The sequence below is a fragment of the Panthera onca genome, chromosome D1, assembly GCF_046562875.1.
Source record: "Panthera onca isolate mPanOnc1 chromosome D1, mPanOnc1 haplotype 2, whole genome shotgun sequence".
Lineage (NCBI taxonomy): Eukaryota > Metazoa > Chordata > Mammalia > Carnivora > Felidae > Panthera > Panthera onca.
In genome coordinates this window covers 42609832-42637216 of record NC_138348.1, presented here as the reverse complement: position 1 = coordinate 42637216, position 27385 = coordinate 42609832, and the positions used below count along the sequence as shown (strand labels likewise).

At 35.5% G+C, this 27385-nt stretch overlaps 1 protein-coding gene across 16 annotated transcripts in view; it reads right to left on the bottom strand.

Moving 5' to 3' along the window:
- Positions 1-27385, bottom strand: part of SOX6 (SRY-box transcription factor 6) — a 693831-nt gene that overhangs the window by 342815 nt on the left and 323631 nt on the right. For 15 of the 16 annotated variants that reach the window (XM_078433264.2, XM_078433262.2, XM_060606110.3 and 12 more), the window contains one exon: positions 13458-13698. In XM_078433264.2, coding sequence (XP_078289390.1) covers positions 13458-13694 — 237 coding nt within the window. In that variant the 5' untranslated portion in view covers positions 13695-13698. Of the gene's footprint in view, positions 1-13457; positions 13699-16757; positions 16878-27385 lie in introns of those variants that run through there. The other variant, XM_060606118.3, reaches the window with a different exon arrangement.

The following is a 27385-nucleotide window of genomic DNA, read 5'->3' as shown; positions in this document are numbered from 1 at the left end:
TTCCTCCACCCACTAGCAAGGCTGAATTAAATGTGTCCAGTCTTATTGCACTCCTGTTGTCATTTTGTTTTTGTTTTTGTTTTCCATTTCAGTTATACTGCCTTTCCAATTACAGCTTTATCCTCATTCTAGTCTACCTGCCCGCCCCCCCAGATAAGATTATTGGGATACCAAATTATAGGTTTGCCCCTGATTTCTGACAGCCTCCAGTCTACAGCAAGATTCTGTTTCCTTAAACCCTACTTCAAATCATTCAAACAAAACCCAAATCCTACAAAATGTTCTTTTGAATACTTTCTTACTGAGGCATTCGATGATTCCCTGTGGTGTGTGTTCTCCCGACTGTAATGAGTAATAAAACCAATTTGTTCCATTACAGGTGTGTTCTTGGTAGTCTTTGACTGAAGGAAATTAATGGGATGCAATGTGTGTAAAGAAATTAAACACAATAATAAAACCAACTAAAAGTTGGTGTACTACCAATTCAACCATGTCAGTGATCAGTCTTCTCTGCCAGAACAGATGGCTCTACACCCCTCCTTTTGTATGCACTGCATTTTATATATTTTAAGTTTCAATTAAGCATTCAAGTTACATTACATATACACATGTATTTTAATATATTTTAATTAAGATATATATATCAAGATATATATATATGTATATATATACACATATATATGTATATGCACTAGATACGTACTGCTTTTTCTGATTCCCCACTTCAAACGCTCTTTTTTGATGAGCCCAAAACTACCTGACAACTGTGCAGTATAAGACATATTCTACTACAGTATTATGGGGTGACTGACAGATAAAGCTTTACCTAATCTAGGTTCCAATAACTTCTTGCTAACAAAGGAACTGTAACCTTTTTAATATTCTGAAAACTAAATTGCTAACATTTATAGGTTCTTTCTCAGAAGAAGAAGTACATTTTTCTCTAATGTGACATATTTTAAGGAAAAGCATTGGTTTAAGGAAGCTTAAATAAATGAAAACACTGAATTTGGTTCCAATTAACAGCAGGTTATTCTTGATAAAAGTATCATTAACTCTAAGAGTAAAACAAAGTTTTATTCTTTTTCTCTTTTATTAAAACTGATACTTGGGGGCACCTGGGCAGCTCAGTCTGTTAAGTGTATGACTCTTGATTTTGGCTCAGGTCATGATCTCATGGTTCATGGGTTCAGGCCTCACGATTTCAGCTCAGGTCATGATCTCATGGTTTGTGGGTTCGAGCCCCACGTTGGGCTCTGCGCTGGCAGTGCACAGCCTCCTTGGAATTCTCTGTGTCCCTTCCTCTCTCTCTGCCCCCCTCTCACTCACTCATGCTGTCTTTCTCAAAATAAATAAACTTAAAAAAAACCCTGAAACTTGGTAGAATATATTAGATTTATATAGCATTCTCAAAGTTGGCACAAAACCATGCCACCTTACGCTATTATTATACTGTTTAATAATAATAAATTTATTCGTTATTCATCAGAATATAAATTTATTACCACTATTTACTACAGTGTCATGATTCCTCAAGTCTAATAAATAAAAGCTATTGTTTTAAAGTGTTATTTTGATTCAAAGAAAAAAATCACAATACTAAGTTTTTTTAAATGTCCTCATCACCATGATATTTAATAAATGGAAATAAAATACAGAAAAAATACTAAATTCCCCAACTTGTCAAGACAAGCACATAGAAAAGCTTTGCCTCATCTATACATATCACCCTCACATATTGAATCAAAATCTCAAGATTCAAAGGTCCTTAAAAATCCAATTGCTCAATCCCACCTAAGATTCATACCCCGTGCAGAAAAAGGTGGTATAATAGTTAACAAAACATAGGCTCTCTGGGCCAGATTTTGCAGTTAAATCGCAATTTTTCCATCTACCTGCCATATAACACAGGTGAGTTAGTCAACCTCTCTGTGTCTTAATTTCCCCATCTATAAAATGGGAGTGATAACAGCAGTACAGAACCTATCTCATAGCATTGTTATGAAAAACAGATGAATTAATAAAAATAAAAACTCTTAGAACAGTACTTGTAACATTGTAAGTGGTCATTAAATGGTGATGTTGGTGGTAGTGATGTTCACTGTTACAATATCTCTTACAAGTAATTCTTTTGGCCTCTCCTTAAACACCTCCATACCTCCCAAAGCAGTCTGTGCAGGGTTGCCAAACATTCCTATTAATAAGAATATTAACAAAAGAATATTATAGAATATTATTATATTAATGTTAATAAAATATTAATAATATTTCAACCTTTCTTATATCCCATGTAAACATTCAGAACGACAACATTTTAAAACATACAGCTATTATACTACCCTTATATCTTCTCTTTTTCTAGGCAAAACATCTCTGATTTCTTCCTCATAAGACATGGTTCAGCCATCCTGATCATTCTCCCTTGACTGTGTTCTCATTTGTTTCTCCCGCTCTTAAATAGTAGTGCCCTGAACTGAATGTACTCAATATTCTGAACAACAGAGAATTAAGGCACACTATCACTGCCTTAGAGACATCATATTTTAAACATCCAATGTCACGGGACAGGCAGCCCCAGAGATGAGAATATTTTATGATTGTTTGGTAATGGAATAGTAAGAAGATCTTTCAGGCACATGGGACAACATTCTATCAAGGTTCAGCTATTAGCTGATTTGTGTGCCTACCAACTCCAGACAGTTACTTTCATCTGGCAAATCATTAGTATTCAAACTACCATATGACACTCAACTTAAACAACACTACCGGGCTAGGTTGAGTTGGCTAAGACAGTTTCAACTTTGAAGCCCAGAAAGTTAAAAGCAGCAAGAGACTTGGTGATTACAGCTCAAATCTTTCATTTTTGAGATGAGGAAATTGAAGTCCAAAGATATAAAGTGACTTCTATAAGGTCACACAGCAAATTAGTGGCAGAGATAAATAAGGCAATGTCTTTTCCTCTAAGTTATGTTTCCTCTAAATAATCTCAAGGAAAACATTTCCACTAAATCAAAAATTTTTGTTTATTTGCTTGCTTTTTACAATCTGAGGCTTTAGGGAATAAGGGGTGTGATTATGCAGAAGTTAGAGAAGTATAACCGGACAAGTTTTAACAGAGCAAGTTTCTTTGCATGGAGAGCCTCAAACAATTCCACAGAGCTTTTCTTATGAGATAAATACTTACTCTAGTGTCAAGTCTATTATCTTCATGGTGTCCTTTTCTGCAGTTGTTTTTCTCTTTCTTCCCCATTAAAGAGATACCAGTGCACTTATGAAAATAACTGTATTTTTTATATAGAATCACCAAAGCAGCTAGTATGCTTTAAATGAACTGAAGGCTATGGTAGATGCCTAAATTATACGTACATCACTGGATCCAGGTATCAGTAAGATCACCAGGAACCCATTTAGCTATCACCCAAATGAGGAATAATGAAGAGCCCTTTGAAATAGTGGACAAACCCAGACACCAGAATTTTGAAGCTGAAGCAAAGGAGGTGAAGTAAAAAACCTTCCTAACCTATACCCCAAACAGGCAAATAGCCTTAAAAATAGGAGAATCGGGGCACCAGGGACCTCTTGTATGACACTGGCTCAGAATTAACAGGGAAGAGAAGAGCTTGTAGTATGACACAAGTAATCTGTTGAAATGCCATTTAATCCAGCTTCTGGGAAACCTCCCCATAATTCAAGACAGAAACCTGGGCTATTGTAAGGGAAAGGGATCTGCAATCATTCAAGGGTATCAGAGTAGCTGCAGAAAAAATGAGATATTAAAACTTTGAGGAAAAAAGGTAAGGTAGTTGGGACTCACTAGGGAAAGGGTAGTAATTAAGCCCCCTGGAAACAAATATCGGTATAATAATTACCTATGTCTTGGTTGTCTATCTGAAAATGATGAGACTGGGGTCACATAAAAAATAGTTCAGCATATGCCCTTTATATCTCACAATTCTTAATATTAAAAAGGACCAGATCCCAATCAAGTCCTGTTAAATCCGTTTGTTACCTAACAGAGATCCTGCTCTATTAACAGTGAAGTCCTCCCATGGCCTCGTTTGTCCAGAGATGAACAACTAGAGAACAAACTGCTGCCTCTGTCATACACACTGAAACCTCACAACTGCTCTGGGGATTCCAACACCTCCTCTCTTCACTGGATCTTGTCCAGTGAGGGTCCCAATTTAGAGAATTATACCACAAAAGCCTTCAAATTTCATACCTGTAAAGGATTAACAAGAAACTCTTGGTAACCCAGAAATTTTAAAATCACCTCTCCAGTTCTCTGATTTAAGCTTTTAACACACAGAACAAGTACAGAGAGACTAAAAATGATACCTCAGAGACTGTGTTGCTAATAAAACATCTATTCTATCTATCTGTATTTACATTTCCAGGAAAAGGGAAAGTAGGCACAAAAATGTCACCAATTTACCAGAAAGCAGTAAGTAGAGGTCTAATTCTGTCTTCAGATGCCCTCAATGTCTGGAAGCCGTACATTGCTATACCTGGGGGCAGCACACAACCTGGAATTGATGGCTCACCTACAGTCTTAGAGCCCAGCCTCTTTCTCGAGGGGCAGCCAGTAGGGAACATAGGCATGAATTTATATTTTTTTCTCTAATTTCCAAATACTCAAAAAACTCAGATTCAGGTCATTCCTTGCTTTATTGTGTGCATCCTCATGGATCCAAGGACAGTAGTCAAAAGGACAGCGAAACTCTATTCTTACTCACAATTTCAGAAAGCTAAAAAAAAAAAAACTATAATCAACCCCTATACAAGATATGCCAGTATAAGAACAAGAGGTATGTTTGGTAGAAGCACACCGGGAACAAAATAATTTCAAAAACTGAAGGCCACATATTAACTCTGAATTCAGGAGCAAACTTTTCTCAATTTGTTTATGGATTACATTAGCTTAATCTTAGCTAACCCAGTCCTTCTGTAAAAAAGCTACTAAGTCACCACTAGAGCTAAACAAAAAATTCCTAAATAACAGTAATTGCCAAAAAAAAAAAATGTTCATTTTGTGTGTTTCAAGGTAAATGAATCTCTTCTATTATGCCACCATAATCTATTTATGCTTAAATGAGGGCACATTTCTTCCCAGAAGTTTGATGAACTTGAGAATATTGTATTCTACGTACTCTCAGTACACCAGCAGTGAAAACAAATCAGAGTTAAATTATAATGAAAGCAAAAGTTTACAAAATAGTTCCCAATCATTTTATTAAATAAGGTTTCCCATTTTCTGGGATGGTAATGAAATATAAAGAAGATAAATGAAATGTATAAATATTCATTTCTAATTTTTACCTGATTATAAAATTTTATTAGCAAAGGTTTATAATTTATACTTTGGATTTGAGAATGTGGTTTACACAGAGATATATTATTGAACTCAATTTGCATCACCTAGAAAAATAATGCCTAGAGGTCATGAGAATGCAGTAATACCAAAATAATACTTAAAAGGTTAATAATATAAAAAAATAAGTGTCATCACATTGAAAGGTATATTAACAAAAGCAATAATGGCTTGAAGTTGTTCTTCTTTTAAAAGGTTACATTTCTCTTGGAAAGCAAGGAAAACTTCTTATTGCAGAGGACAATCAAACAGTGGGATAATTTGCATATCAAGATAATTAAGGCACATTCATTAGCAGTGTTCAAGAAAGATTGGGTATGTTCATGTAAGGAACAGAGTAGGCTCTTTCCTGCTTAATGCAGGTGGTTTGACTCAATAATCAAAGAGAGCCCTTTCAATCTCATCTCCAAATGATTCATTATGGTAAAGTTGCCTTTATGGAAAGCAACCCTATCCAAATTAGTGTGAGAAGGTAGAACAGGAGGAGTGAAAATACAATCCCAGCTTCCTCCTTCCAAAGCAAAATGCTCCCTATCACAAGTACTACCATCTTATTCAAACTGATATAGAAGGACCTGAAGATTCATATCTCATTCTAATCATGAAAAGTTCAAATTAGTCATGGAAAAGACTGCATGCTATATAATATATACATTGCTCTCTACAACACGTTGCTTAGAAGCCTTATAGGAATGCACAGATTTCATTATTCCCATTATCATATTGCATTATAGTGATGTATCCCAATCATCACTAGGCAAGAAGGAATTCTGTACAAGAAAGTGTACATTAATCAGAACCACTTATATAGACTGTGGAGTTCTGCTTTAATCAGAAAATTACTGGTGTCCTGAGATCAGCTTCCATTGATTAATACTGATCAATTTGATAAAAAGTCTATCCAAAAAAAAAAAAAAAAAAGATAGTCTACTGTATTCAAATGTCATTTGGATCCATCGAGAAAATAAAGCTATCTAGAACAGGCCTGGCTCAATCAGGTTGATTTGCTACACTAGATCATCCTAGATTTTCTATTAATAATCAAGTCTTATTTTAAACAATTATTGAAAAGTGACCTTTCCTAAGTGTTTGAAATGCTAAAGAACCCAAACTATACTTTGGTCATGAAGGAATATTTGCATATGTATAGTCAACAGGAAAAAAAACAAACCACAGGAGCAGCCTTGGCATCACAATGACGTGTACACTAGCAGCATATTGGTGAAAGAAATGAAAACAAAATATTTTTGAGGCATAAAGATATCACATAAAAATGAAGCAAATTAGGGGAATATTGGTTGAATCCCAGAAAAGATAATCCTTATGAACATGAAGGAATGCTGTAAACTGTAAGTGAATGCCAGTAATGGAGTTTAAGAGATTCATGTTATAGTCAGTGCTCTGCAAACTCCAGCCACTGGCTCTTATACAGCCTAAAAGATTAAAATAAAAATAAACATGGCATATCTCGTCTCCTTGAAAACATTCTGTATACACAATTTTATTACACTGAGGAAAAAAAAATACCAGGGCCTGATATTCCTTGAACTGTCAAAATACAAAAGAAATGAAAAAAAGTCTTTGCACAGATGTAGCAAAGTACTGGATTTTTATATTTTGGCAGGTGCTCAATATGCAGCCCACATAATCACATGTTAATGACTGGAGTGTGTTAATCAGCATGCATACCTGATTCCTTCTTGCCCAAGGGGGAAAAAAGCCAACTATACCAGAGCATGTTAATGTTTCTACTTTTGATAAAGATTTTGATAATATGCTAGGTAAGAAAACTTTTCCAAAAAGTGTATTTAAAGATGTATTATATCATTAAGGTTCATAATAAAATAATTCCAGTTTCCATAAACATCAAGATATTTTCCAGTAGCATACCAGTAATCATTTTGTTTAATGTAAAGAACCCAGATTTGGGAAAGATCTTTTTTTAAAGATCTACATTTTTTTTATTAGCAGGAATGAAACACTGCACATAACCAGGGTGTAGAAATACAAAGATGATCATTGTGTTAACACTAGACATCAGTTGTCTGTTTCACTACCCACACCATGCAATAAAATATAGTTTTACTTTTTGGTTCAAATTGTAAGTACATTTCTGTCATTAAATTTCTGAAATAGGTTTAAAAAGAGACAGTACTATGTACTAATACAGTTTCAAATTTACAGAAAATGGGAAATCTACCACAGAGCTTCCTGGAGAACGTTGTTTCATAACTCAGGAGACAAGGGCAGACAGTTTTTCGCTTGTTACCAGAAGTCTAGGTTTGAAATTTACTTAAATTGAATGAATTTCCAAAATCTTAAAATGAGAGGAGTAGTAACTAAATTTTCCAGGAAGTCTAAACCTTGTCAGTTCATGGTTCTTTTCCTGTGATTCACAGACCAAGCAGGTACAAAAAGATGCACATAAATCTTTTCTTAGGTGTTAAGATTACAAAATGGGACCAGGCAAACTAGTGGGTTTCACTATACTCTCTAAAGTACAGTCTCAATAAAAGTGAGAAAATACATTTCATTTGGGTGTTATTTACTATCTTAAATGACTAAATCTTACCAAAAACTGGCAACAAGTTTTTAAAATCTTTTAAAAGCTTAAAAAATTAGAAATCTTCTAAAATCCTACCACAACATAAATAATGGTGGAGAAGGATTAAATCCTCACTCAAAATTCCTGGACTATGTTATCATGTATGACAACAGCTCCAATCCCAGTCACAGTACAAAGTTCACACCAGAATTTTTATGACTCAAAATGAACTGCATAGAACACTCCAGAGTTGATTAGCAACTTCTTTGGACTAAAAGCAAGAAAGGCAGAAACGAGAAATTGTTTACGAGCAAGACAGTATTGTTCCTAGTATTTATTAAATATCCCAACATGCCTATGACTATTTTCTTTCAATTACAGCAAAGGCCATCATTGGCATCTTTTATTTACAGTGAAAAAATATTTTTAAAACTTTTCTAAAAGATAAAACTCACTCAGGGGAATTTAAGTAGATCTCTAAAATACGAAGCTCTGATTTTCTGGGGCTGAAGGTCCAGCATGGTTATTTTTACTTAATTACACCAGAAATTGAAAGGCAGATGCATATAATCCCATTTTGACTTACATTACATATCAATATAAGCATGCAAGCAAGAGCACAACAATCTTGTTGTCACTTTTTGGATCTTGTAAGAGATACTGTTGGTACTCTGCCCACATCCTCATGGCCTGCCCCAGAAGTCACCTGCAACCAATTCCCTCTTAAGTAAAAAGCTTCTGTCCTCACATGGGACCATTTTCTGTCCAGGAACAAGCCTACCCTTGGCCCCCTTCCTTGATCTTCACAATTTCATTTCCTGTTCATTCTTAACTAAATTTCTGCTCGCTTGACTAACGTCATGGCCACAAGGCTTAAAATACTCTCCTCAACTTCTGTGTGAATCCTGTCCTCTTCAGAATCTAGGGGAACTTGAAGAATAACCTCTCTAATTGTTCACTCTTCCATTTACCCTCAAATTCTCATGGGCACTATTGCCATAATTTTCCTACTAGGTGTCCTTGTTTCTGGTATTATCTCCCACAATCCGTATCCTGCACAGCAGCCAATATGATTTTTAAAACATAAATCAAATCATGTTAGACTCTTGCTTAAAATCTTCCAATGGCTTCCTGTTGCACTTGAAGTAAAGCCCAAACACCTCACTGTAGCCTGTGATACCCCCAAAGTCTGTAGCATCTGACTTCCTCTTTGATTTCATCTCATACCATTCTCTCTCACACCCACTCCATTCCAGTCACTCTATTGTTTTCTGTTGTTCAAATACACCAATGAAAAAGGCTGCTGCACTTTCTGTATATTCTAGCTGGGTGTCTTCCCCCAAATTTCTGCATAGTTTGTTCCTTCTCATTCAAATCTCAACTCAAAAGTCACACCTTCAAAAAGACCTTCTGGACTGTTTAGTCATTCTTGATCACATTTTCTTATTTAATTTTCTTTATTCCACTTATCATTGTCTGACATTGGCTCACTCTGTGAAACTTCTTTATTGTCTGTAATACTACTAGAAGTTCCAGGATAGCAGGGCTCTTTCCTGATTTATTCATAAGAAAGTCCCTGTGCCTGGAACTTAGTAGGTGCTATATATTCAAGTAATCTTTAGGAGACAATGGTTACACACAGTATCATACTTCCAGTCACTAAATATAACCATAAAATGTTCCTTCATCCTTGTTAACATTGAATAGAACGATACACTACACATTTTTTCCATGAAAAAATGATGTGAATTTATTACTGTCTAATGAATCAGTCCTTATGGGAACAAAAACACCTATCAGGAGACAGTGTCAATATTCCTCTGGGAAAAAAAAAGTACTGGCACACCCATACCATAATGAAAATAGTAGTGGCTGTATATAGTGAAAAAGGACAGTAAATTTTTATTTACACTAGCTTTTCAGCCTTCAGATGGAATTTATCAATTTACAGGAAACTTAAAATCAAGAATTTTGGTGTCTATAGCATAAGCTATTATAATTAAAATCAGAGCCTAAAACTTTTTAATCTCAAATTGGTCTTTGAATGTCAAACTCTAAAATTTCTATTCTCCTTTGCTTATGCCACAATGAATTATCTTCCTTGTTTGAAACCGTGGGGTCTCATATTTTGTTGGAACGCCACGTCAGAATAAGCAGAATTTCAACATTTTAAGATTTTTTTTTTTCTAATCAGGAAGTGGGGATTAGCAGAACTTCTCTGCTTTGTCTTTACCCCCTCTTTACAGTAAAGCTCTTCTGTGGTCTTAATATTTCAGAGTTAAACCCTTCCTGAACCCAGGAGATAAGAAATTTTTGTTTCTTACTGTTCATGAGTGAAGGCCATCAAAAAAATTAATAACTGGAAACTGAATAGGTGCTAATAGAATTTGTGTTACTGTTTTTTACTTTAAAATTTTATTTCTCCACACCTATTTTATGGGGTTCAATTACAGTGGGTAACAAGTATAAGAGAACAACCAAGTTTCACTTAACATCATGACAATACTTTTGGATTCCTAATTATTTGAAAGTGGAATGAGGTAAAATGTTTATTAAATTTTACTTCAGTCGTCTCCCCACCCCAACACATACACACACATGCATGCGTGCACATATACACATATGCATATGCGCACACACACACACACACACACATACACACACACTCGATATGTAGGTTTTCAGGACTGCCCAGAAACCTAAAATCCTTTCTATTGTTTTTCTTCCCCATAAAGAAAAACTGGTTGGTGATATGATACTTGCAGTGTAAGTCATTACAGGTCTGATGCCACAGTTGTTACACATTATTGAATCTATCGAATGAAAAGGGAGCACAAAGGGAATTTCCAAATGCAGCTGCTATTTCCCATTTGTTAAATCCTTTTATTATACCATATAAGTACACAGCTGGGAAATACTATAGAGTGGGAGTTAAAACAAAATATTTTGGCTTCTAGACATTCAGAATACACAAAGGCTCCAGTGGAAAGCAGTGCTTGATATCAAAAGAGAGTGAAAGTTTGAAAACATTTCCAGCAAATATGATTTCTTTTATACTAATATATAACATATTTGCGAATTTAACTATTTTATACGACCATAAATCCCTCTTAATATAAATTTGGTAAGCAAATTATTAATATCTATTTTCTGATAAAAGTTTAGATCATAAAACTTTGCAAATAACTCACTGAAGCAATTTGGCACTTGCCAAGATACAAACAAAATTTTACAGTTCTCTAAAGAAGTAAAATTTAAAGGGTATTATTTCTGCCTCAACCTATATTTTTCAGCTTCATTACTTTTATTTGTCCATGACTATATTTGGCATAAGTGGTAAAATAGATCTTGAGTCCATCCTTTCTCTCTATCCCATTTGCCCAAACCACTACCATCTCTTAACTGGACTTCTTAAGTAGGCTCCCAATAGGTCTTACTCCTTTCACTCTCTCTCCTTCCCATCCATTCATACTACAGACAGAGTGATCTATCTGCAATGTTCTAAAACCTTTCAATGATTCTCCATTGCACTTAGATGCAAACCTCATTTCCATCACATAATCTATATGGTCTTGTTGGATATAGCCTCTACCAGTCTCTCCAACCATATCTGATGCTACCCTGTAACCTCATTCATTACACTCCAGCCACTAAGACTATCTTTCATTTCCTGATACTCAGCTATATTTTTCTCCCCTCAAATATTTCCTCCATGCTGTTCCCTCTGCTATTTTTACTCTTTCTTCTATTCTTTGTCTGGCTATTCCTATCATCCTTAAGTCAGAGAGGGCATCCCTATCCATCTATTCTAAATTAGGTTTATCCCATTATGTTCTCACATAGCATTCTGCTCTTTTTCTTCCTAACACATGTCACAATTTTAATTATATACTTATGTATGTGTGTTTATTTAACTTCTGTCCCCTCTCCTAGATATTAGTTCCATGAAAGCATAATCATTCATGTTTTTTCCACCACAATACAGCCAGCACCGAGTAGAATACTGAACCCAGAAAAGGTGCTCCATAAATATTTGATGACATAAAAATAAAACATGGCCCTACTATCTTCTCAAAAAGCCAGTGGCAGTGACTAGCTATTTCACCCTTGCTATCTTGGAAGTACAAAAATGATTAAGTTCAATCAGAAAAACTTTTAGTCTTGCCTTATTATACTTTCTCTTTCCCCATGTAAGGAAAATAAATCTTCCAGTGTATCTATTAATTGTGTAATGATAATCCCCTGTGAACCTAAGTTCACAGTCTAGAAAAGTCTTATTTTTCTCCCAATCTCCTACTTTTCACCTACTGTTACAGAGCACTAGTTGTACCTGCAAAATCACCTGAGAAAGAAAAATGTCTGCCTCCATAATTTATGGAATCAAGTCTTCGACATTAAGCATTAAACACAGAGCAAGAATTTAAACATAGGTTATCAGTTGTAAAGGCGTTTTTAAATATTACCTTATTTTTTTACTAAAGAATATAACTTTTCATGACAGGCCACTTAAGATATCTTTCATTAACATTAACCAAAAGTTAAGAAATGTAAAACAGGTTTTCAATTCCTACTCTAATAAAATATGTTAAGGTTTTGGTCAGTTGTAGATGCTAAAAAATTGGACATTTTTGCTTTAAACTAGACAATGCCACTTACCGTGGCCTCTGTTTTGATGGCTAGAGACAGAATTTAGCATGGGAAAGCTGGCTAATACACTCCCTGGATCTGATGTTTCTACCTTCAGGGCAAACTCCTGAAGTCTGATTGAATGATACTCAGGAGCTTTGCACGTCCTTTTGAAATTAATGTATAGGCACAAAGTGAGAAAAGCTTTATCATAAATCAAAAATGACCATTAAAAATGATAAATACCTGCATTTCCTCCACTGAATATGTATTCACCATATGACCTCATTCACATAGACATGTTTGCTTAATACAACATTTCAATGTTAATACACAGCCACGCTTTATTTGATCGTACCTATTTTGTGTTATTACCAAGTTTACCACCTTATTAAGAAATTCAGAGAGGCGCCTGGGTGGCTCAGTCAGTTGAGCGTCTGATTCCTGATTTTGGCTCAGGTCATGATCTCACGGGTTCATGGGTTCAAGCCCCACATTTGGCTCTGCGCTGACAGTGCGGAGCCTGCTTGGGATTCTCTCTCCCCCTCTCTCTCTGCCCACCCTCCCCTGCTCCCTTTCTCTCTCTCTCTCTCTCTCTCTCAAAATAAATAAATAAACTTTAAAAAAAGAGAGAGATTCAGAAAATAAGATAACCAAACCTCCCCCAAATTAAATTAAATATCTTTTGGCAAGTTGACCTAAGAATGTATAAAAAACTAAATCAGAAACCATTTTCCAATTTTTCCCAGTTACTAGCATATTAGTAATATTAATAATATACATGGTGTTTGTTTCATGATCTGAACACAAATAATTCTATGATATGTATTTTGAGCTTTCTCTAAAACATGTATTTGTGATGAGGCCATACTAAAGGACACGCTTAGTGACAGTGGCCAGATTTTAAAAGCTCACCATTCTTTGCTGAGACGACAGAACAGCGTCCCAGTCAGCATCTTGTTGAATGGTATTGACAAGTGTTGGTAGCTCCTCAGAGTGAGGTTTGTTGTGCATTATGGGGTGCAGAGGCAGATGGGAGGCCACATGTTGATCACCGCCCTCTTCCTTTTCCCTTGAGGTCAAATCTTGGGTCATGGCTTCCTCTCCATCAGCTGCACAGGCAAATGGAGAGGTGGCTTGCTTGGAAGACATTCTTCTGCAGGAGAGAGAGAAAGAGCATGGGTTCAAAAAATCTGTCAATGACAAAAGAACAAACCATCCCTTACATTTGACTAATTCAGGAAAAAAAGTAGGGTCTCTAACTTCAAGTTGTTTATGAGCTACTTTAAACCACTGATAAAAGTTCAGCTCATCTGTACCACTCTCCCTCTCTGCTTTTAACCCAGCAAACCTCTTCCTAGTAATTGCTACACATCTTCTCCCTTCTCCATCCACAAATGAAATTTTCATGGAACAGGTTTTCATAATGTATAGTATATGCATATGTGTATTTTTCCTCCCAATTCTCCCAACTAGATTATTAGCTTCTTAAGAGTAATTCAGTTGATGGCTAACAATGGGGGGGGGGGGGGATAAATAAGTGAATAAACTGGCAAATAAGCCAGTTTGAAGAATAATTTCAAAGTACAAATATCCAAATTTCTCTGACGCTTTATGTAAGAACAAAAGAAGTCTATGTGGGAAAATATAATCAGGAGAATTCACAATACATGTTGAAAGTCCTAAGCAAATTTGGTCCTGACTTTAGTTTATACCTTGTAAACTACACCTATGAGTGCTAGTCCTAACATTGTTTAGTGTCAATCTGATCCTTTTCTAAAGATCTTCCAAATGTGTCAACTACTTTAACTTAACTTTTAAGTGACATATTGATTGAGTGGCTGATAGATTAGTCTTAGGACAATTTTATAACATTTGAATAGAGTATATGAAATACCTATGCCTCTATTTTATATTAGAAAGTACATACAAAATTCAAAACATTTACTGTGAAAATTGTAAAATGCCTACTATACATCATATTTTTTTTTAAACTGCAGAAACAAGAGTGTCTGGGTGGCTCAATCAGTTAAGCATCTGACTCTTGATTTTGGCTCAGGTCATGATCTCAGGTTCATGAGATCAAGCCCTATGTTGGCCTGCTAGGGATTCTCTCTTTCCCTCTCTCTCTGCCCCTCTCCTGCTTGCTTCTCTCTCTCTCTCTCTCTCTCTCTCTCTCTCTCTCTCTGTCTCTCTCTCTGTCTCTCTCTCTCTCTCTGTTTCTCTCAATAAATAAATAAATAAATAAATAAATAAATAAATAAACTTAAAAAAACTGCAAAACAATTACTGTACAGTCATCTATGTACCCACAAGTAAACATTGACTACATTCTGCACAAGGTCTCCATTCTATGCTTTATCAACATGATTTTCTTAGCAAAATGTTTAGAAACAAAACCATCAAAAGTTTATAACTTAAGAGACAATTGAGAATTTTTTCTAAAACTTTAAGTTGTTTTTGGTTTATAGCATCTTTAGCTCTAAAACTGCTGTGTAACGAAGGAATAAAATCTCCACCTTAATTGCTCTTTAACATTAATTGATTTCATACCATTTTTTAAAAAATGCACAAATCAGTTAACATAGGAAACCACATGAGCATTTTTCAAATTAGCAAATCATTAACTTGCTAGTACTGTTTCTACAGACAAATAAATACTGATTAAAGGGTCTAGAAATCTGAGATTAACAGTTAAATTTACAAATCTGTCACATGCTTTCATGAATATTGCAGTGAAGGAAATATCAAGTGCAAAGAAAAATAATTAAGTTAATTCCAATTTAAACAGTAGTTTTTATGTAGCAGCCCATGTTTCACATAGGATTTAACAGCTAATGCTAAATTTCTCACAATTAATGAGGGGGTTCAGATTTAGTATCCTACAGTGAAAAAAATTAATATAAGATCAGCTAATCTAATTATGCACAGTTCTAAATAAAAGTATTACAGGCTTTTGAAGTGCTTTGAAACATATTAAAATGCTGATACCTACTTATAATAATCATTCTACAAATAATAAAATTTCATCCATTAGACTTGATACTAGAAAATAACATGGGGAAAAGGAAGTGCAGAAGAACGTCTATATTCTCTTTGAGGAGAAAGAAATCAAATGCCCTAAAGAGTACTATATCAAAGAATCAGATAAGTATATTCTTGACTTATTTCTATCAGTACTCACAAATAGAAAAATGTATATGCATGTGTAGAAAATGTTACCAAAGAATGTTTCTTATTGTACAAGAATCACTGTAAAATCCTACAGTAACACCAGGCAAATTATAACTGGTCTGCAAGTTTATCCAGAGTTTACCATGAACAACAAGAGTGTTTTCATAGTCCAGATAATGATAGTGCCAATAATGTAATCATTCACATGGAAAACAAAAGAATGAATTTACTGCTGCTTTTAAAAACAGTTACATACAATTGGAAGTCATAAGGCAAAACTCAGAGTGACTTTAGCTCCCCAACAAACATCCTCTTATTATAAAGTGACTTGGCTCCTTCCAATAGCAATATCTGTGATTGTTGCTTTAGTATAAATTAATCATGACACAAAACCCAAAATGAAAAGTCTCTTAAGAATAATTTCAAGTATAAACTGCACCAATGAACAATAGTGCACAATCCTAATTAAACACAACCGTGCAGCTGTAAAAATAGACTAAATCTGTCCAAAGCTGAGTTGAGTTTAAAGGCTGGTTTGTTAGAGTGTTTTCTTAAGGAAGGCTGGGCCCTCAGTCTTAATCAGCCAATAAATTATTTCCTGCAATTACATTAAATAGAAAATTATCTTCAAATGGGGAGTGTTAATTGAAAATCAAAATTCAGAGGGAAGTTTAGAAATTACACGCTGAATACAATTAGTGAGGAAAGGCTTCACCTCTACTTCATCAACAGTCTTCTGGTGATTCCTCCAGTGACCATTCAGGAAAGCTACCTATTTATAACATCACACAATTTGTCTTTTATTTTGCACCTCCAAATACAAATGTCTATCAAGGTTGCAAATAAAAGGTAGGCTGCCAAAATAAAGCAATATTAAATTTGACTGCTCATCCTCAGTTCACACCATCATTAGGGGACAAGGAGAGGGGGAAGGTAGGACAATAATGATTATTGTTAACAACCAAGGAGGGCATACTCAACTTTGAAACCCTTCCCTTTAGCAAAGGAATTAACATTTGTGTTCCAAGAAGAATACTTTACCATATCATATTTTATTTAAGTGCTTGAGTTTACTGTAGCTCTCAGCATGTTGTTCGCAGAGAAAACAGTGATTTTTTTGTGGTATTGTCCCCCTGCAGGCCATTTCCTTTTGATAAAATTGGTGGGCTTCTTTCATTGTTGTTCTTGTTGTAGTTTGGTAGTTTTGTTGTATTTTTAAAAGGAAAATGTGTACAAATTCTTTTTAAAACACAGTTTATTAAACAAGTCTTAAATTTACTGATTATTAGATTCAATTTACCGATTCCTTTTTGCACAATTACTTTATTAAAGAATGCTTCAACTTCCTGATTAAATCCTCATTCATTTCTTTACTTTGGCTTTCCCTTTTAAAACACTTTACTAGACCAACTGAACTATTCTGGAAGCTGTGAAGATACTTGACTTTTGGCAATGCCTTTACCATAACCATTGCACCATGGTTACTCTCCTTTAGAAACTCATAAGTCAAATATACACTTGTTTTAATGTTTTAAAGTGTCACATGGGATGTTTACTTTTATTTTTAATGCTCACATAGTAATTTTTCATTACCAAAACTTTCACCCCCAGCATATTAGAACAGCATCTTACTTTAGCTGCTGTCATATAAAACTAATAAGCAAAAGAATCAAAATCCTTGTGAGATGGTCAATTTATATATGACTTTACTTTGTTTTATTTTTGCACTATTATAACTTAAAAATCATTCAAATGAATTGTTTTTTTAATTTGTATTAAAAAAAATCTCCCTAGTTATACCCCCTGAAAACAGGGGTTTATAATGGAAGTGCTGACACAACCCTAACTAAAGCAGCGCAAATGTTGCCGCTATAATACACAAAATCAAGTTCTATTATTCTAAACTATCCTCGCTCATGGGATTTTTCTTTACTGTGCTCCCAGCCAAACTGCTGAAGCATGAAAAATTTAAATGCAATCAAATGCGCCCAATTCTACTTTACTAGAACAAGTGTCTACAGTGGTACAATCTTAAAAGGAGATGCAACAGATTTGTTTGGTGTTTTTTTTAACTGTTTATTTATAATACAGTGCATTGGAGATAAAATAAAAGAGGAAATTACACTCACATGGTACTAGTGTATTGACTACACAGAGTACATTATAATCAGAGAGAAAAACTACATTGTCAACTTATCACATTGGTTAAACAAGATGGTTTTCTGGGGCATAGCTATTATCAAGTAAAACCTCCAAAGAGAATTACATATCTTTGGGACACATGAAACTAAATTCCCATCATGTGTTCCCCGAGTTTGAAATGTCTCTGCCCAGAAGATCAAGTGAATTCCCAGGATGCCAGGACATCGTGAAGAACTTCAGGGCTTAGGACTTTTGGGAATGAGATTGTTGGAAATAAGTCTCTAGCAATTGATAATGTTTTCTAGGAAGTCAGTAGGAGTATCTCTAGAAAGTTGATAGTTATTTTGCTCCAAAACCCCAGTATGAAAGCTGAATGTCTAGGCCATTACAAACTTAATCAGACAGTACATTTACTTTGTGTTCTTTGACAAGAAATTAAGAATCTCTGGTCCAAGACTTTATAAAATGGTAAGGATGTGCATATGTATACATTAATCCCTCTGTCTCAGAAAATTAAATGTTCTAGAATTTTAAACCAGCCCAATCTGATGTTGTTAATTTTAAAGAAACAGTTATTTGTATATGTTTAAAGGTTAGGATTATTTTAAAACAACTTTCTCATAAGGCATCACCGCTTGAAATTACTTTTTTTAACTACTGCTTGGGAAGAATCCATTTCAAAACTATCCTTTCGGATTTAGATAAGTTTCAAAAAGAGCCACTAAATTTATCGGAACAATATTTTTAACCTGATTTTTAAAATTTATTTCTTTATTTCTAAGATAATTATCAAATGGCATTCACTTTTTAAGTGTATCACATTTATTCAAAAGAAGCTCTGTTTTTAACATAGAGCAACATTTAATAGTTGGTTTACTTAAAGAAAAAATTAAAAATTCAGGACAATATTCACATTTACTTTTGCAACTCAGCCCCAGGCTACCAAGGTAGACTTATTTCAGTCAAATAATTCACTGTTAATTTAATGCTGCAATTGATCTGATACTGAGAAATAAACAACTAATTTTCCAAAAATATAACACAGTGCCTCTCATTTTAAGAAGCATGAGTAACAGATATGCTCAGCTGCCAAAATGCACAATACTCAGGAACCCTACAGAGGATGCCAGTCCACCCAGCCTAGGGCAAAAAAAAATGATTTTAAAACTTTTTTCCTGTACCTCTAATTCCCCCCCTTTAAGGATTGAGGGGTGGGAAAGGATCCCAATTCCAGACATTAAAATGAAGACATCCCTTTCAAAGCTTTTCCTGTTTCATTTGAGTAAAGCCTGAGGGTGGTTGTTGATTCTTTGTATTGTTTTCTCCAGCACTACCTCCACTCCCCAACTCCACCCCCAAACTGCCCCAGGCTTCTGCCAGGTTTTTTTTGTCTCTCTTTCATCTGGGGCTTTTGGAAATGAGTTAATAAGTAACTGAGAAAACTCAGAGAAAAAGAAGGTAACTGCCTCCAGAGCTGTGTTGGAGGGTTGTAAACCTATCTTTTAATGTTTGTAGTGGCTCTTTCAGAACATAACATGGTAACATATACAGACAATATCTGTTAGAAGAAAACTCACTGATTTGTGTTATCTGTCAGATCAACAGAGATGAGGCAAACGAAATATGCTTGAGGCCCTTGAAGTATGTCTAAGAAGGGACCTCAATTAATGGATTCTGACTTAGCTAAGCCTTCTAATTTTTCACACCAAAGCACAAAATTGTCTCCAAAGGCCTTCTGAGGTTCTTACAAAACAAGGACTACCTGGAACAGATTCTTCTCAAGTCATCAAAGTTTGTGTTTCTAGAGTTTATATTTAGCTGACAATATTGCTGTCACTTTATATAGCTTAAGACTGTTCTTTGGACTAGAGCTCATATGTCTTGGAATGCTTTGACTCATGAATTGTTTCTCCTGATAATGTTACATCACGTAACCACCTCTGTCTAATTGGTTAGTATCTGCTGGAAGAGGCAGGCAACCAGCCTAAAGACGAGCCTGCTTGCCTGACTGCCTATGGAAAACCAGTAATCATTACATGTGTCTCTGAGTATCCAGTTTCTTCAAGAGATCAAAACAACTTGACTTCATGTAACCTCTGTCTGTACTTTTGTTTACAGTAATATTGAATTTTTCTCACAGTTTATGTACCAGAAACTTGTTGGGATCTTTGCTTTGGAAAGCCAGGCCCAGAATTTATAAATACAATCAGCCACTTAACAATACGAACAAAACCAAACAATGGCTACTATAAATACACACTAAGTTAGAGGATTTTAATCAAGCACAATGACTTTATAGCTCAACTGAAAGACCTCTATGTGGCTTGAATGAAAGCTGTCTAAAATAATAGCAGAATGAGTTTATTTATATATGCTTACTTTGAATCTCCTCTTCACATGAAATGAGAACCATAGTTTTTAAAATGAATGCCAAACATGTCTTTGTCAGCTTGAAACCAATCCTCTAGTCTGGAAGCCCAATTACAAGTGGATAATATCTTATCCACTTATTAACAAAAATCATAAACCAGAACAATAACTTCTCAGAGAGAAAGGGTAGGAGGCTGTCCCTGTATACTTTTCCATCCTTACTTCTATTTTCACTTTTTTAATATTGCCAGAAAAAAGAGAAAAATGAAAATTGATGCTATATAGATCGTTTCAAAAAATGAAGGCTCACACATGATGACAGTGAACAAAATTACATAAAGAAGTTCATCTTTGAGGTTCTCCTTCAGCTAAATAAAGCAGCAATCCAGCAATTCGTCTCTTTCATGTAAATGAAATAAGGCATAAATTTCAGGTTCCTATCAAATAAGAAGAGGAGGAGGAATGGGGAGGGGAGAAGGAGGGAAAGGTGGAGAGGGGTGAGGGAAGGGAAGGGAAGGGGAGGGAAGGGAAGGAAAGGGAAGAGAAACAACCGTGGCTTTGCAGTTCATTTTCAGTTTGTCTGCTTAATGAAAACCTCATTGTACAACCCTGAAAACCATTTCCAGCAGGCAAAGTATTTCTGATTCAGCGGAGGTTACACAAGCATCAAAGCAGTTAAATATAGGTGCCAAGCTGCATTGCCAGGAGCTCTTAGTACTGTGAGTTAGTGTTACCTGACAGCTTAGTGAATATAAAATTACTTGTTTCTCCAATTGAAGACAATCAAATTGTCACCTTCCATTGTAATAATGCACAACTAGTGATCAGCAAAGTGCAAACATAATTACCATGAAGAAAACAAAAAATCAAATCTAAATCTCTCTACAGAGTAAACACATCTATCTGGCTTCCCCCAAAAAGGAGTGCATTTTAATACTGACAGCTATGATGCAATCTTTCTTATTTAACAATAAGATTTATTAGTCTCACATTAAATTAAAATAAAAAACAACACGAAAGACCAGTTCACAAAAAGTGAATACAAATACCAATGAGAGCACTACAACTTTCCAGACAGAATACAAGGCCTACAAATTATATTGCTGCCATTTGGGCCAATAATGTTAAGTGTATGTCAGCAGCACATCCATTATAAAAACCATGCTTTAAGAGATTTCTTTCCAGACTAGAAACCTTTCTGAAAGTTGAAAAAGACAGGTAGGATTGAACCTCAAAAGCTTTTGTCTGCATTTCTCCTTTAAAAAAAAAAGTTATGCTTCATTTTTGTCTTCTGAAGTGGCGTGTCTTTTCAAGATTGAAAATTCACCTAACAAAACTGATTTAGTAATCTCTATCCAAGTTTAGAAAAATAACCAAGCATAGGGTACAGGTTCACAATTATTACTGAAACACTCAGCATCTGAAATTCTTGTCCAAATTTGGTGGCCAGATTGGTCCATTATGAAAGTAATTTCAGTATAACCCACAACTGGGTTAGTATTAAAGCACTGAAAATTTGACCTGTTTCTCCCATATCCTGAAGATTCCTAAGATATAAATACAGATGTTGCTGCAAACGAACTGCTGTTTAAAAGCTCTTTTGGGGAGGCGCCTGGGTGGCTCAGTTGGTTGAGCATCTGACTTTGGCTCAAGTCATGATCTTGCGGTTTGTGGGTTTGAGCCCCACATTGGGCTCTGTGCTGAGGGCTTGGAGCCTGTTTTGGGTTCTGTGTCTCCCTCTCTCTCTGCCCCTCCCCTTCTCATGCTCTGTCTCTCTCTCTCCCTCTGTCTCTCTTTCAAAAATAAGTAAACATTAAAAAAAAATTTTTAAACGCTCTTTTTGTAAAGTGATTTTATATCTAACTCAAAAGTTAAAACATTCAGATTTACATCATTCCTTCCACTATGGAAAAAACTAGCCCATTCTGAAAACACTCCACACATAGGGGCTTTCTTCTTTCATTGATAATGCCCTCCTTTTTTTTTTTTTTTTTTATGTTTATTTACCCTTGAGAGAGAGAGAGAGAGAGAGAGAGCAGGGAGGGGGAGAGAGAGAGGGAGACACAGAATCAGTAGCAGGCTCCTGGCTCTGAGCTGTCAGCACAGAGCCCAAAGCGGGGCTTGAACCCATGAATCATGAAATCATGACCTGAGCCGAAGTCAGATGTTTAACCAACTGAGCCACCGAGGCACCCCATAATGCCCTCCTTTTTTATCAGAGATATATAACACGCCCACCAGCCATTGACTTATATTCCATTTTTACTTGATACTTGTGTTCTAAATATCATTTTTAATCCTCCAACACATATACAAAAATGGGTCAGTTGAGGGAGAGGGAGAAGCACAGCACTAGAGTGCAAGTGGCATGAATCAGAATCCATCACAACGTTAGATTCCCTGAGCTTGAATCTTCACATATGAACTTAGACATTTCATCCTTTATAAATCTGAAATGACCAGCCCATCTTACACTGCGTTCTTATTCCACCACTACCCCTTTTTAGAATGGAAGCATGGTTTGGGGCGCCTGGGTGTCTCAGTCAGTTGAGCGTCTGACTTTGGCTCAGGTCATGATCTCACAGCTCGTGAGTTTGAGCCCTGTGTCAGGCTCTGTGCTGACAGCTCAGAGCCTGGAGTCTGCTTCGGATTCTGTGTCTCCATCTCTATCTCTGTCCCTCCTGTGCTCTCTCTCTCTCTCTCAAAAATAAATAAAACATAAAAAAATTTTTTTAATAAATAAATAAATAAACATTAAAAAAATTTAGAATGGGGCCTGGAGAAAAGGGTGAGTTAAAGGCACTGGATTGACTGTGTAGCTAAATCAGAAGCGGAATGAGGATAGGAGAAAAAAAGGAAAGCGAAAGTCCAATCTCCAGTTGCAAGTTTTATTGTGATTTCAGATAAATTTCACATCATTAAAAGAAGTCTGAGTTTGAGAAATAAGACTGTTTTGGAAAAGATCTTTTTCCTTGACCTTGCCAACTTTCAAGTCACATAATAAAGCTTCCCCCGCCCCACCCTGGCCCAAGAAACCCTACTTATAAGCTTAACAAAATAAAAACCTCCAGGCACAGAGGGGATGCCATCAATGTTTTTTGAACTTCAGTGATGAGAACTTAATACATTCCTAAAATATGCTCCTGCAGAATATTCCTTGCAATATAGTAATAATAAAAAAGGATCAACAAGAGGAAGAAAAAAAAAAAAAAACCTGTTGTCATAGAATGTCTTCTAGTCCCAAGGAGATAAATGCTTGCAAAGATATTATCATAAGCTTATAGAAGGAAACTAGAAAATATTAAAGGAAGAAAAATAAAAAATATTAAAAGATTTTGTTTTATTTTAAAAAAAAAAAAAAGCCTATTCTGTATATTCCACGAGACTAGGGATCATGTCTGTCTTGTTCTTTACTGGATTGTCAATGCCCCACACAGTGCACACACATTGTAGACAATCAGCATTGTCTACATATCATCTAAAATTGGAAAGAAAGAGAAAGGGAAAATCAGAGAGGGAGAGATGAGCAAACAGCTTATTTTTCAAACTTAAGGTGAATACATAATCACAGAAAATACCACTCATATGTTAATGCTGCCAACTTAAACATTATTCTTTCTCTATGCTCTTTTTGTCAAACATCCCATTCCCTAATATTTAAATCATATAATTTTTATATTTATATACCCAACACTGAGCTCTCTCTCATCATCCTGAAATACAACAGTCCTCAAATGACTGCTAGACATTTATACCAAGATGTACTCTGCTATGTCATATTCAACAAACTTAAAATTAGTTTCATCATTATTTTCCTCAACACTCTCCCTCATTCACTCACACCCAGAAAAGCATCATTCTCGGAATCATCCAATTCAAAACATGACACTGCATCTGTCTCCTCTTTTATTCTTGTTCCTCAGTGCCAGCCTGTCATTAAATGCCACCAAGTATTCCTTAATAAAATTTCTTCTGCTCACACCTTCTTACCATGCTCATAATCACCTGAGTATTGGGCTTTATTACACCTCATACCTAGACTCTTGCAGCAGGCTCTAAACTGGTTTCCCTAATTTCATCCCCCTGCCCCTCTAAATCAATCTTACTGCCACTCCCTTTATCAAGCCACTCTTTTGATCAAGAAACATCAGTGGCTTTCCCCTGATGACAGAAAAAAAATGTCTAACCTCTTGACTCTGGCATTCAAGGCCCTCCATCCAGAACCAACCAATTTTTCTAAATTTATCTTCTATTATTCTACACTGTAACCTTCTATTCTGACTATACTGATACACTTAGACTTCACTTATTGCTGCCTCCTTATCTTTGCTCTGCCTGCCTCCCCCTACTTCCCTCACCCACCTTTCTTATTACTAGGAAACCACAGGAGACTATTCCCAGGAACTATGATCCACATTTCTAATCACTTCTAATAAGTGCTCTGAAAATTCATTTTTTATGTCACTCATTCAACACTTAATGCATACTATCTTACATAATGTTTTTAAAGAGTGTAATATCATTGTATTTCTTAAGACTAATCCCAACCAGATTACAAACTTTTCAAGGGCAAGGACAAAATCCTAGCTTCTCTGCATTCCCACAAGTACCTAGTATAATATTTCGCATAAAGAAAACACTCAATAAATATTATTTTCCCAATTACTTAAGTATTATTAAATGAATTGGCAGAAATAAATTTAGAGGATTATACTTAACCAGAGGATTTAAAGCAAAGCCTCTAGGTTTCTGTACCTAACTTGATTTTACAGGGCTATCGCCTCTTCTCCCATCCTTGGCCAAAAAAATTCATTTCATACCTTAAAAGTACTACATATTCTATGCCAACCCCCCCCCCCCCACCAAATCATCAATCTATGTTGATAGAAACATTAGGAAGATGGATAGATGGACATATGGATGGATGGATGGATGGATGGATGATGTTAGAGAGATAGCTGAAAAGATACATGAATAGTATTTACTATATGCTTGAAAGTATAAGTCACTGTACTGAGAGCATTGCTACATGTATTACTTCATTTAGTTCTCAGAACAGTTCTAGCATTTAGATAATGTCACTGATCCTGTTTTACGGATAAGGAAACAAAATCAACAAAAAAAAATTTTTTTTTAATTAAAATTTGCCTAGGGGCACATGGGTGGCTCAGTCAGTTAAGCATCTGACTCCTGGTTTAGGCTCAGGTCATGATATCGTGGTTCCTGAGTTTGAGCCCCACATTGGGCTCTGTGCTAACAGTGCAGGGCCTGCTTGTGATTCTCTCTCTTTCTCTCTCTCTCTCTCTCTCTCTCTCTGTCTCTTTCTGCCCCTCCCTCACTCACGCTGTCTCTGTCTCTCTCAAAATAAATAAATAACCTTTTCTAAAAAATTAAAATTTGCCTAAAGTCACACCTCATAAATACAAAAGGCAAAATTTGAACTCAAGTGATCTAACTCCAGGACAGATGCTGTTAGAATTAAAGGTAACTGACAGTAAATCTAAATTAAATAATTAACTATTTTCAATTATCTGAATTTTTCTTTACTAACTTATATACTTCCCATAGAATTTTATCTTTAACATTCCAGAATATTCCAGTTAGATATTCCAGATACTCATTTTATCCAAGCTTAGTCAAAGGACTTGCTATCTTTTTCCTTCCCTTCTACCTCTAGGGTTGAAGGTGTCTAATTACTGGTTAACAACTATTAAGAAGAAAAGAAAAGAACAACGAAAAGAAAAGAAAAAGAAAGAGAAAAAAGGAGAGCAGCCAACCCTCTAACCAAGCCATTTGACTCTCATTCTGAACAGTTTGACAACAAAATTGGTTGTGGAAGTAGTTAAAGACACTGGCACACAAAGCTGAGAGGTTCACTGTAGTTTTATATGATAAATTTCCTAACAAATATTTGTTTGCTGCTACTATCCATCTTTTCCCTAGCTTGCTTTTCTTGGTTGGTCTAGATGGTCAACATTTAATTATATTCTTATACAGACAATTGTGAGATAAAATAAAGGTGTCACTGCCCATTCATTTCAAGATCCAGAGAAATGTGAGATCCAATTTCAACCTTCCAGCTCTTACCAAAAAGGCCACACCAGAAGCATCAGATACAACTGCAGCTGTCTCATCACAAAAGGTGTTGAGGACAGTCTTGAGAAAAAAATGAAATGAGGTACTTGAGCAGTATATATTTAACACATGGCCCATCTAGAGCTCATTTCAGGGAATACCAAGTAACTTAGATATCCTCTTAAAATCTGACTACCATATAACATTATATATACCCTGACTTCTGGGGGAAAGAAATAGAAAAAACTCATACACAAGGACCTACATTTTTATAAGTTGTAATTGAATGTGAAAGCTGAGGCAGGGTTTTCACCACTAACCCAAATGTCCACATTTTTTGTATACACCAAACAGTCTAGTTGCATAAGTAACTAAATGGTAGTTATCTTGTATTTCTCCCTCCTTACCTTCATCATCCCCCCTTCCTTATAGCTATTTGCTACAAATTTCTCACTTGCATTTGCTGGTAACATATTATCATAAACAGCTAAAGGAGACCATGAGAGTCCAATTGTTCTCATGAATCATTGCACAAAATTGTTTGAACTATCATTACAAAAGGCAAGTATGACTACCCACTGTCTTGCATACTAAGGGATTCTTTACCAGGTACCTAGTACACACCTATCAAGCCACAGAATTTCTAGTTCTCCCAAGCTTTGTTATGGGAAAGAATATTGCGTTGTTTATCCAATTCTTTTTTCTCATCTCATATAAGCACTGTCTCACAGTTTCCCAAAATTGAAAAACTCTTACAATTATCATGCCTAATCTACTGAATTTTTAAATTTCTTCAAAAGTAAATCTTTGATTTGCATCCAACATGTCTAGAACTTTTCTGGTAAACTGCTACCAGTCTTAACAGAATCTACTGCCAGAAGGAAAAGTGTGGTGTCCTGGAAGATTTAGAGATTTAAATCTCAGACCTCTCTTTGACTAGATTTGTGAACTTGAGAAGTTACCTAACTCCCTGAACCTCTGTGTCTCCATCTGTCAAATTAGAGATAGCACATCTTCCTTGAAGAGTTATTGTGAAGATTATATTAATATGCGTGCAAGTACTTAGTATTTGGTAGGTATCA